At 37.0% G+C, this 13,640-nt stretch overlaps 1 protein-coding gene across 4 annotated transcripts in view; it reads left to right on the forward strand.

Annotated features, from left to right (window-relative positions):
* Positions 1 to 13,640, forward strand: part of PRKG2 (protein kinase cGMP-dependent 2) — a 115,436-nt gene that overhangs the window by 79,021 nt on the left and 22,775 nt on the right. For all 4 annotated transcript variants that reach the window (XM_004383107.2, XM_023737600.1, XM_004383106.2 and 1 more), the window contains one exon: positions 12,183 to 12,346. In XM_004383107.2, coding sequence (XP_004383164.1) covers positions 12,183 to 12,346 — 164 coding nt within the window. The remainder of the gene's footprint in view (positions 1 to 12,182; positions 12,347 to 13,640) is intronic.

Below are 13,640 nucleotides of genomic sequence, written 5' to 3' on the forward strand. Positions count from 1 at the left end.
TATTCAACACTGTAATGGTCAATTCAGTGGTCAATTCTTGGTCAATTCAATAAACTAAGAAAAGAAATGAAAGACCAGATATTAGAAAGGAAGAGGTTAAGTGTCTTCATTTGCAGACGGAATTATTATTTGTGTATAAAAGCCTAAAGAATCCACAAAAAAGTGTTAGAAAGAATAAGTATATTAATCATGGATACAGGCACAAGGTCAATATACAGATAAACAAAAATTGATAAATGAAGTAAAAAATACCATTTACCAGAACATCAACATTATAAAGTAAATTTTAATAAATTTAAAAATGTATGAGAGCTATACATTAAAAATAATAAAATATTGCAGAGAGAAAAAAAGGAAAAACTAAAGAGTAAGATTTCCTATGTCTATGGATTGGATAACTCAATATTTGATAAGATATTCATTCTCCCCTAATTGATCTATAGATTCAATGCCATCTCAGTCAAAATGTAAGTAGCCATTTTTTTAAGAAACTGAAAAGTTTATTCTGATATTTACATGGAAGTGCAGAGGGTTTAGAATAGTCAGTAACTTCCTTGATAAAGAAGAACAAAATCGAAGAATTTACACCTTCTGATATCAAGAGTTAATCTTACTGTAAATGATCAACATGGTATGATATTGATATAAGAAAGTCTAGAAAGACGTATAACACAGTAGTCTTAGTTTCTTAGTGCTGCTGTAAGAGAGATACCACAAGTGGGTGGCTTTAACAAACAAAAATTTATTTTCTCATAGTTTACCCACTGCCACTGAGTTGATTCCAACTCATAGTGACCCCATAAGGTTTCCAAGGCTGTAAATCTCTACAGAAGCAGACTGTCACGTCTTTCTCACATGGAACCACTGGTGGTTTCGAACCACCGACCTTTCAGTTAGCAGTTGATCACTTTAACCACTCTGCCACTAGTGCTCCTTTCTCACTGTTAAAAAAAAACAAACAAACCAAACCCATTGCTGTAGAGTCAATTCTGACTCATAGTGACCCTATAGGACAGAACAGAACTGCCCCACAGGGCTTCCAAGGAGCGGCTGGTGGATTTGAACTGCTGACCTCTTGGTTAGCAGCCAAACACTTAACCACTGGCACCACCAGGACTCCTCTCACAGTTTAGGAGACTAGAAATACAGATTCCGGGCACTGGCTCTAAGAGAAGGCTCTTTCTATCTGCTCTGGGGAAAATCCTCATCTCATCCTTTTGTGACTCTTGAAACACTGTATCCCACCCACTTTTTATGCCTCTGGAGTTCTTGGGAGTATATTTTTCCTTGTAAAAGTATTTGCTTCCCTCCAGTGGGGACTTGTGTAATGGTGAAAAGTGAAAGAAATGTTCATCAAAGAAAAATGGCAGGGTTATGAGGCAAAACCAGAGGTGCCCCATGTACCCAAGTGGAAGGCACACTGCAATAAAGCCTGCTACCCCAGACTGGTGGGCCACATAGGCTCCCGCAAATCATGTATTTTCACGTAATATTTCTCAAAATCTGTATTACCAACCAAATTTTAAACACACTCAATGACTCAGCATACATTCCACTACTAAAGACACATGGTATCAACAAAAAATTCAAAGCAGAAAATAATTGGGTCTTGAAAGGGTTAAGCTTCTCTTCCTTGGTTCCTGGGTGATTTCCAGGTGGCATTATCTATCTTTCCCCATTTATGCTTGCTTCTGTGCCTAATCTGCTCTTTTTATATCTCAAAAGTGATTGGCTTAAGACACATCCTACACTAATATGGCCTAATTAACATAACAAACAAAACCCTGTTCCCAAATGGGATTACATTCATAGGTATAGGGTTTAGGATTTACAACATAAATTTTTGGGGGACAGTAGGATTTACAATTTACAGCATATATTTAGGGGACACTACTGCAATAACGGGCTCAAGCATAACAATGATTGTGAAAATGGCAGAGGACCGGGCAGTGTTTTGTTCTGTTGCACATAGGGTCACTATGAATCGGAACTGACTCAACAGCACCTAACAACAACAACATTCAATCCAAACCAACAGTCCATTGATTTTCAACAAATGGGGAAAAGCTAGTCTTTTAAGTAGGTGATGCTGAAACAAATGGATATCCAGACTTGGAAGAAAATGAACCGTGATCCCTACCTCACACCATATACAAATATTAATTAAAGATGTAGTATAGACCTATAAAGTATCTAGAAGTAAGCATAGAGGAATATATTCACAGCTGTGGAGTAGCACACAAATAGTGCTAATCTTATGAAAAATGATAAATTGGACATCATCAAAATTAAAAACTTCTGACCATCAAAATACTGTTAAGAAAATGAATCGGCATGGCACATATTTGGAGAAATTATTTGCAGAAAATATTTGCAATATATCTGAGAAAAGACTTGTATCCAGAATATATAAAGAACTCCTACAACTCAGTAATAAGACAAAATAACCCAATTTAAAAAATGGTCTAAGGTCTTGATAAACTAGTTCATGAAGAAGATATAGCAATGGTCAATAAACCACATCTGTAGTCAGCAGCAAAATTAAAAGCGCATAAATGTACCGTTTCACACACACTGGAATGGCTGTAGGGAGCCATGGTGGCAAAGTGGTTACAGCTTTCGTCTGCCAACTTAAAGGTCAATGATTTGAACCCACCAGCTGCTGTGCTGGAGAAAGATGTGGCAGTCGGCTTCTGTAAAAATTTACATCCTTGAAAATCCTATGGGGCAGTTCTACTTGGTCCTGTAGGGTCATTGTGAGTCGAAATTGACTCAATGGCAGTGGGTTTGACTTTTTGGTTTGAAATGACTGTAATTAAAAAGATTGACAATACCAAGTGTTGGTGAAGATGTGGAGCAGTTGGAATTCTACATTTTTGGTGGAAGAAGAAAATTGTAAACCATTTTGAAGAATATTTTGTCAGTTTCTCATAGAGACAAACATACACCTATTCTATGACATGCAATTCCACTCCTTGGTATTTTCCAGAAAAACTGAAAATATGTCTTAAAAAATTTTGGGCAAGAATTTTCGTAAAAGCTTTATTGCTATTGTTGTTGTTAGGTGCCATCGAATTGGTTCCAACTCATAGCAACCTCAGATACAACAGAACGAAACACTGCCTAGTCCTGCACCATTCTCACAATCAATGTTATGCTTGAGCCCATTGTTGCAGCCACTGTCAATCTATCTCATTGAGGGTCTTCCTCTTTTTCGCTGACCCTCTGCTTTACCAAGCATGATGTCCTTCTCTAGGGACTGGTCCCTCCTAATAACGTGTCCAAAGTATGTGAGACGAAGTCTTGCCATCCTTGCTTCTAAGGAGCATTCTAGCTGTACTTCTTCCAAGACAGATTTCTTCATTCTTCTGGCAGTCCATGGTATATTCAGCATTCTTTACCAACACCATTATTCAAAGGCATCAGTTCTTCTTAGGTCTTCCTTACTCATCGTCCAGCTTTCACATGCATGTGAGGTGATTGAAAACACCATGGCTTGGGTCAGGCACACCTTAGTCCTTAAGGTGACATTTTTGCTTTTTAACACTTTAAAGAGGTCTTTTGCAGCAGATTTGCCCAATGCAATTCGTCATTTTATTTCTTGACTGCTGCTTCCATGGGCATTGATAGTGGATCCAAATAAAATGAAATCCTTGACAACTTTAATCTTTTCTCCATTTATCATGATGTTGCTTATTGGTCCAGTTGTGAGGATTTTTGTTTTTTTTGTGTGTTGAGGTATAATCCATACTGAAGACTGTAGTCTTTGATCTTCATCAGTAAGTGCTTCAAGTTCTCTTCACTTTCACCAAGCAAGGTTATGTCATCTACATATGGCAGGTTGTTAATGAGTCTTCCTCCAATCCTGATGTCACATTCTTCTTCATATAGTCCAGCTTCTCAGAATGTTTGCTCAGCATACGGACTGAATAAGTATGCTGAAAGGATACAACCCTGATGCATACCTTTCCTGATTTTAAACCATGCAGTATCTCCTCATTCTGTTTGAACAGCTGCCTCTTGATATATGTACAGGTTCAGCAGGAGCTCAATTAAGTGCTCTGGAATTCCCATTCTTCGAATATGATCCACACAGTCAAATGCTTTTGCTTAGTCAATAAAACACAGGTAAACATGTTTTTGGTATTCTCTGCTTTCAGCCAAGATTCATCTGACGTCAGCAATGATAATCCTTGTTCTACATTTCCTTCTGAATCTGACTTGAATTTCTGGCAGTTCCCTGTCTATGTACTGCTGCAACTCTTTTTTGAATTATCTTCACCAAAATTTTACTTGTTTGTGATATTAATGATACCATTTGATAATTTATGCATTCTGTTGAATCACCTTTCTTTGGAATGGGCACAAATATGGATCTCTTCCAGTCAGTTGGCCAGGTAGCTGTCTTCCAAAATATCTTGGCATAGACGAGTGAGCACTTCCAGCATTGCATCCATTTGTTGAAACACCTCAACTGGTATCCGTCAATTCTTGGAGACTTGTTTTTTGCCTATCCCTTCTGTGCAGCTTGGACTTCTTCCTTCAGTACTGTCGGTTCTTAATTATATGCATACTACCTCCTGAAATGGTTGAGTGTTGACCAGTTCTTTTTGGAACAGTGACTGTGTGTATTCCTTCCATCTCCTCTTGATGCTTCAATATTTTTCCCATAGAATCCTACAATTCGAGTCTTCAATTTTTTTCTTCAGTTCTTTCAGTTTGAGAAATGCTAAGTGTGTTCTTCCCTTTTGGTTTTCTAACTCTGGGTCTTTGCACATTTCATTGTAATACTTTACTTTGTCTTCTCGAGCTGCCCTTTGAAATCTTCTGTTCAGCAGTTTTGCTTCATCATTTCTTCCATCTGCTTTGCTACGTTGAAGAGGAAGTTTCAGAGTCCCTTCTGACACTCATTTTGGTCTTTTCTTTCTTTCCTGTCTTTTTAATGACCTTTTGCTTTCTTCATGTATGGTGTCCTTGATGTCATCCCACAGCTCTTCTGGTGTTCCGATTGTTAGCATTCAACCCGTCAAAGCTATTCTTGAGTTGGTCTCTAAATTCAGGTGGAATATACTCAAGGTTGTACTTTGGCTCTCCTGGACTTGTTTTAATTTTCTTCAGCTTCAACTTGAACTTGCATATGAGCAATTGATGGTCTGTTTTGCAGTCGGCCTTTGACCTTTTCTTACTGATGATATTGAGCTTTTCCATTCTCGCTTTCCACAGATGTAGTCTATTTGATTCCTGTGCATTCCATCTGGTGGGGTCCGTGTGTATAGTCTGCATTTATGGTGTTGAAAAATGGTATTTGCAATGAATAGGTCATTGGTCTTGCAGAATTCTATCATGCGAATAGATAGAAATGGCATCATTTCTATCACCAAGGTCATATTTTCCAACTACTCATCCTTCTTCTTTAGTTCCAACTTTCACATCCCAATCACCAGTAATTATCAATGCATCTTGATTGCATGTTTTATTGATTTCAGACTGGAGAAGTCGGTAAAAGTCTTCAATTTCTTCATCTTTATATTAGTGTTTGGTGTGTAAATTTGAATAATGGTCATATTAACTGGCCTTCTTTGTAGGCATATTGATATTATCCTATCACTGACAGTGTTGTACTTCAGGAGAGATCTTTAAATGTTCTTACTCACCAAATAGTAACATACAATTTTTGTTCATTGATCTCAGTGCATTTAAGATGGAAATCAATTATGAAATAGAAAACAGGAAGAAATCAATAACAAAAATTATAACAACTCCTTGGAATTTTTAAGACATTTAAAAGTAACTCAGGGGTTATTGAACAAGAAATTTTAGTGAATATTAAAAAACAGTTAATGTTGCCGAGAGATATCAACACTTGGGGGTTGCAATTAAAGTGATAGCTACAGTGATGTTCATAGACTTAAATACTTCAACTAGGAAATAAGAAAGGTTAAAAACTAATGAGTTCAGCAAACACTTCAAGAAATTGGAAAGAGGGAAACAAAATAAAACCAAAGAAAAGAGAAGGAAAAAATAGTAAAGTTAAATACTTGAATCAATGAAATGTAAACAATAGGGTAGAGACAGCCAAAGGTTGGTTCTTGAAAGGATTAGTAAAATCAACAAATCTGTGAAAATAGTGGTTCAAAAAAGATAGGAGACACAGATAAATACTATTATGAATGAAAAGGATAACAATTACAGTTAAAGTAGAGCGTTTAGTGAATTAGAAAGTACGTGGAAAACTCTATGCTAATATATGTGAACTATGAGATGACATACAAAAGATCCGCAAAACACCTAACCAAAACTAACTGAAGAAGAAGTAGAAAATCTGAATAATTTTGTAACCATTAAGGAATTGTAATTAAAAATCTTTCCACAAAAAAATCACCAGACATAGAGGATTTACTTCAAGAACTTGTAATGTTAATCTTACGCAGATTCTTTCAGGAAACAGTAACTAAAATATAATTCCCAATTTATTCTATGAGGCTAGTGTAAACTTAATATTTCAAAGAAAACTTCTAATAATTGGAACATGGAATGTACAAAGTATGAACCTAGGAAAATTGGAAATCATCAAAAATGAAATGGAATGCAAAAACATCGATATCCTAGGCATTAGTGAGCTGAAATGGACTGGTATTGGCCATTTTGAATTGGACAGTCATATGGTCTACTATGCCAGGAATGACAGTTTGAAGAGAATGGTGTTGGCATTTATCATCAGAAAGAACATTTCAAGATCTATCCTGAAGTTCAACACTGTCGGTGATAGGATAATATCCATACACCTACAAGGAAGACCAGTTGCTATGACTATTATTCAAATTTATTCACCAACCACTAAGGCCAAAATGGAAAAATGCAGGATGACCACATCAGATCGCAAAATGGAGGATGACTACATCGTTACAAAACTACCAAATTATATGATTACATAACTGCCAAATTATGTCATTACATAACTGCCAAACCACTGACAGTCATGGCCCAGCCAAGCTGACCCATGACCTTTACTGTCACAGCCAGCATTACTCTTGCCTCACACCTCAGCATTCATTACTGCCAGGTGTACGGCGTTAATGAGCAAAATAGTTAGATAGTAGATTTTTTACCATTGTCATAAATGCTCAATGTCGGATAACAGGATAGTCTGTAAGTGAGGAGTAGGTGTATTAAAAGAATGTTGTGAAGATTAAAATAATATATATACATATACATGCATATATACTTTATTCTTTATATATAATATGTATAATACATAAAAGTATTCTGTATGTGTTGTATGTGTGTGTATATGTATATAAATATATATCATATATATGTTATCGAATCTGACGTTAATAGTTGTCTCTTCATTCAATTTCTTTTGCAACAAACATATGTTGAACACCTACTGTGTTACAAATGCTGTGGAGGATACAAGATGAATAAGATGTGACATCTCTCCTTAAGGAGCAAAACTTATTCACACAGAACTAGAAGGTGCTACCATGAGTGTTGTGATTGTGCACTATAAACAGTGTAGAATATAAAAGAAACTCCTAGGAGAAAGGAATTGGTTCTGTAAATTCAAGGAAGGCTCCAAGGAGGATTTTTCCCATTTGTCCTCTTGTACACAAAGCTCCCCTTTATCTGTCTTGCCTACCTTCTGGTAAATACTCATTTATTTCAGGTGATGCTCTACATCCCCTTGAAGAATGGGTTGTTGCTCTGAAAGACTTATCCACCTCATATCTTAGCCTGTCTCACTCTCACTTCCAAGCAATGGCAACATTCTCTTTTGCCTGTTTCAGTGGATGAGCTTTAGCTTCCAAAGGGCAGTAAATCAATTTGGGTTGTTGGTGGACAGGATAAACAGATTTCCTTTTACCCTTGTCTAGACATGGGTAAAGTAAGTGCCCTAAAAATGCCACGTAAATGTTTTTTTGGAATATTATGCTCCATGAATCATCTGGCTTAATTGGACTGGTCATTTTCTGTCCGTTTTTATGTGACCGAGAGAACCAGTATCTGACAAATTTACTGGTCTAGAGAGAAACTTCTGGGAAAGAACTAATTCTTACTGGACACTAGCTCCAGTAAGCCACAAGCTGATTTTTCTATTTCTATATGAGACAATCATCACTGCAGATTTAGAACCACTACATAATCTACTCTCACTTTCTGCTTCTCTCCTACTCACACACTGTGGTCCAGCCACACTGGCCTCCTTGCCAATCCTTAAACTTGCCATGCATGCTCCCATCTAAGGGCCATTGCATGAGCTCTTCCTTCAGGCAGAATCCCTCTTGCTCAGATGTTTACAGAGCTATCTTTAATATTTCTATCAAATTTCTGCTCAAATGCTACCTCCTCTGAGAGGCTTTTCCTGATAACCTTATTTAAAGTACAATCCTGTGGTTCATTATACCTAACTCTGCTGTATTTTTTTTTTTTTAATAGCAAGTGCCACTATCTGACGTTATTATGTATATTTCTATTTTCTCTCTCTTGAATATAATATTTACGAGGACTTGGGCTTTTTCCATATCCCGACACTTGGTACATAGTGCTCAATAAATATTCCCTGAATGAATAAGTGAAGGGACTTATCTTTAGGTTTCCTAGAGGGAATAGAATAAAAAATGACTAAGGTTTCTTGGTGGTACCCATGGTGGTGCAAAACAGAGTTCTTATTGTTGTTGGTGCCTTCAAATCGATTACAAACTCATAGCGACCCAATATGACAGAATAGAATTGCCCCATAGAGTTTCCTAGGTTGTAATCTTTATGGGATCAGATCTCCAGTTCTTTGCTCTTGTGGAGCATTGGTCGGTTTGAACCACCAACCATCTGGTTAGCAGCCAAGAGCTTAACCATTGCACCACCAGGGTTCCTCAAAACAGAGGTGGCCTGACTTGTATAGAAAATGTACAGGACTTTACACCGGAAGATTTGGGCCTTCTCTTTCAGGCACGTGAGTTTGGATAAGTTTGAGTCTGAGTTTCCTCACACCTAATCAACTAGACTGAGGTAGATATGATCAGAGATAAAAAAATAATAATAATGGTGTGTTTTCACAAATTCTAGAATTTTAATGTAATTCTTGCCATCTCATTGCAATCTTTGTAATCGTTTGCATCAATATGCAAATATTATAAAAACAAAGTCAACCATCCAAATTAAAATATACTACTTACAGAGATGAGAAAAAAATTCTTCTAAACATCTAATGAACTTTCAGTCATCCTTAAAAGGAAAACGTAAATGCAATGAAAAGATGAGTTGAAAGGCTATTATATATTATAACCCAACAAAATGTAATATTTCTATTCTCTGCATGCCTACAAATACAATTATGAGCATTGCTTTCTTGTCTCTTAAATTTCAGTGTTTACAAAATTATCTAAGATTTTCATATTGGTGCTTTCTCTGAGGAGTAAGTAGATTTGCTAATCTCAGCTGGTTACAAATTTTAATTTCATAATATCCCCAGCCATCTCTCAGATATCATCTTTATGAGTCATTCTGTGTGGACGGAAGAAAATAGCAGCAACCCACTTCAAATTAGGTGTTTAAATTGCTTTTTTTCTAATAAGGAAATCCTTGCTGGTCTATGATAAATACGAAAAAGCATCAGTAAAATGTTACATTTCTAAGATATTTATTTAAGGTATAACAAAGATTTTAATACTAATATTTGAATAAATAATGGGAGAGTGGATTTTCTAGTTCACTAACTCATGCTTTTTTAGGTAAGGGCTAATTTTTATATCTTAACCATATTTATTTAATTTTTTAGCCAAGATTATTGCCATGTGACTGAGATTGTCCATGCATAATGAAGCTATTAAAATGTGCATGTTGAACCCCAGGTACAATTTGTGTGCCTGTTTGTTTGGGGGAGGTGGAGGGCGGTTTTATTAAAATAATTCTGTGTATATTGGAGATGAAGGTACATGCTGAAAAACTCTGTGGAAGGAAACCAACTGTTTATTTTGCAGGGCAGGATTTCAGTTCTCAAATGCTACCTTCTCAAAAGTAGCATTTGAATCACTGCCCGTATTCAATGAGCAGGCCTTTTGCTCCGGCCTTCTTTCCTGTCTCTATTCTATGCACAGAATTACTTGAATAGAGTCTCAGAGAAGTGGAGGGGCCTATTCTGAAAAAACAGCTGAGGATAGCACTGATTCATTGCTCTGAGAAAATCCCTAATTCTCAGTCAGAGCCAGACTCAAATGTCACTGCTTAGTACATCTTCCCAACCATCTTCTCTCTCATGCTCCAAAAATATATGGTCCCCACTCTGAGTTAATACTTTTTATAATCTTCTATTATGTCATGTATTAAATGGTATAATATTGTTATGGATTGAATTGTATCCCCCCTAAATATGTGTTGGAATCCTAACCCCTATACCTGTGGAGGAAACCCTGGTAGAGTAGTAGTTAAGAGCTACGGCTGCTAACCAAAAGACTGGCAGTTCAAATCCACCAGGCACGCCTTGGAAATCCAATGGGACTGTTCTACTCTGGCCTACAGGGTCGCTATGAGTTGAAATTGACTGGATGGCAATGGGTTTATACCTGTGGATGTAATCCCTTTTTGGAATAGGGTTTTCTTTGTTATGTTATATCAGTATAAGGTAAACCTACTTCCTTCTGAGTTACGAGGAGCAGCATAGACACAGAGACAAGACAGCATAACCCACAAATGGGGGAAGATGGATGCCACAGGAAGATCTCCAAGGAACTGAGGAACACTGGGGCTACAAATGTGGAGAGAGACAAGGATCTTACCCCACAATGACAGAGTCTTCCTCTAGAGCCAGTGCCCTGAATTTAGACTTCTAACCTCTTAAACTGTGAAAAAATACATTTCTGTTCTTTAAAGATACTCACTTGTGGTATTTCTGTTATGGCAGCACTAGGAAACCAAGGCAGATATTAATCCTGTACATGTGAGTATTCTCAAGACTCTGAGCATCTCATAGTCAACTCTGTATCTGTCTAGCACAAAGCCTAGCCTATAAAATAAAAGCAGGTGTTGAATAAATAAAAGTAGGTGCTGAATGCCTGTTTGCAGAATAAATAAATCAGGCACTGTCTGCTGCTTCCCAGAGAGGGACTGAGGGTACAGAACCCAGCCAAAGTTGGGATGGGATGAACCTGGCTTTGTCTTGGACTGCCAGATTTATAGGGTGCAGACATCATGCATGATGATTTGTAAGGACTGCCCAGAGTTCTAAACCCCTTTTCTTCCTAACAGTAGTCCTTGTATTAGTTTCCGAGGGCTGCTGTAACAAAATACCACAAACTGGGCTACTTATAAGGAGAGAAATTTATTGTCTCACAGTTCTGGAAGTTAGAAGTCTGACTGAATTCAGGGTGTCAGCAAGACCATCACTCTCTCAAAGCTCCAGGAAAAGATCCTTCCTCATCTTTTCCAGCTTCTGGTAACTTCAGGCATTCCTTGGCTGTGGCAGCATAGCTCCCAGCTCTGCTTCCTTCTTCACATGGCTGATTTCCTTCTAAGTATCTCTGTCTCTGCATCTCTTCTCTTCTTTTTATAAGGACACTGGTCATACAGGATTAGTGCTCACTCTACTCCAGTTTGACATTGTGTTAGCTTAACTAGCTACATCTGCAAAGATGCTATTTCCAAATAAGGTCATATTCACAGATGCTAAGGGATTTGGCCTTGAACACATCATTTTGGGCCGCACAAATGAACCCATAACAGTCCCCTTTAACAAACTCCCAATCCTGCTATTGTCTTTCCTTCCTCTATGGAGCTTTTAGTGCACAGAGATCCACTACTTCATCCTTCCCTCCTCTTCGCAGTGAATACCACCATTGATTTGAAAAGTATTTTAGTCCTGTTTTCCTTGAGCTTCCAGTGTGTTGTCATGGCTCCCCCCTCGATAAACCATTTCTCAAGTCCTCTCGAGGTGGTGAGTATGGAGGTATATGCCTAGAACTTTCTTCAGTGCACCTAGATTTATACCTAATCTTGAAGGAAAATAAATAAGAGGGCCTGTCTCTCTCTCTTTCTCTCTCTCTCTCTCTCTCTGTGTGTGTGTGTGTGTGTGTATGTAGTGTGAAGGGAGGGTGGGGATGTAGAAAGAAGATTGGAAAGTATAAGAACACTTACAGAGAAATGTGAGTTTTATGGTCTCTGAAAATTTCTTTGTCATTCTTTGCCAGGTTGACTTTGGGTTTGCAAAGAAAATAGGATCTGGACAGAAAACATGGACATTCTGTGGGACCCCAGAATATGTAGCTCCTGAAGTCATTCTCAACAAAGGACATGACTTCAGTGTGGATTTTTGGTCCCTGGGGATTCTTGTGTATGAGCTCCTCACTGGCAAGTAAGTGCCTTCATGTTTTATTGAGCTTCTTCAGAGAATTGAAAAAATAACTTACTAATGATAAATAAATATAATTGAGGAATTTAATATTTTTGGAATGTTTTTGATATAAACATGATGTCTTTTCCTCTTCACATTATCCCACATACAGCATGCTTCTAGTACGTAATATGCAGAAAAGATTCAGCAAGGTGAAGGGAAAGCAGTAAACAATTGCTATAGTTTTCCTAAAATGGCAAGGTCTCTTGTTATAGATAACTTATTAGGTGTGTGAATGTTTTGATAACCAAACATAAGAGAAAGAATTGAAGTTGTGGGCTATGTTATTATCTCCTTTATTTATTTTGGTAATTGAGGAAATGGCAATCATAGTTAAATTAAATCTATCAGTCAATTAAACTAAATTTAGCTTTGTTCTTCTTCCACCTTCCCAACAAATCATTAACCAGAAATGCTAAGAGAAAGAAGCATTGCTGGATTTAAATTTTAATCCCCTTGTCAACTCCTTGCTAGAGGTGCTAATGAACAAAGACAAGACACAGCAGGGATTTTAGCAGTTAAAGTTGAATTGTCATTCCCAAAGAGATTAAAAGGCTGTATTAATGAACCCAGTATCCCAAATATTTAACCCACACACAAACACACAGGTTGTATGTAATATGTTGTATATAATATTACCTTACGTTTGTAAAGCACTTTAAAGTTTACAAAGCACTTGCATGTATTGTCTAATGTAGTTTTCATCATGTGGAAGTTTTAAATTTATGTGAAAGAAAAGGCAGGGATTTTTATTATTATTGTTTTATGATTTAAATTTTTATTATGATTTTATGACTTAAGTTTTATAGAATAGAAAACTAGGTCATCGAGCTGTCTGTCTAAGATCAGGGATTTGATCCCAGATCTTCTGATTCTAAATGTGACACACTTTTTATTACACATGTATGCCATATATATATTTATAGTATAACGCATAGATACACATACACAGAGAATGCAGATCAGTTTTCTTTTGGTAATTCAGATTTTGTACCTGAATTTCTCATTAACTGATTTGACACCATTCTTACAATGCTTTATAACCGAATGTTCTCAGTCTTAATTTCCGGGAGGAGTCCCCTATGGAATGGCATAAGAAATACCACAATGAGTCCATCGGTGGGGATACAAGTCCCCACACACACTCTATATAGTTTCACAGCATTTTCTTGAACTTTTTACACTATATACTGTAATGATAGATTACCTATGGATACATTCTACTTCCTTATCTACATGTATTGAGCAAACAAAT

This window comes from Trichechus manatus, unplaced genomic scaffold, assembly GCF_000243295.1.
Source record: "Trichechus manatus latirostris isolate Lorelei unplaced genomic scaffold, TriManLat1.0 scaffold00105, whole genome shotgun sequence".
Classification (NCBI taxonomy): domain Eukaryota; kingdom Metazoa; phylum Chordata; class Mammalia; order Sirenia; family Trichechidae; genus Trichechus; species Trichechus manatus.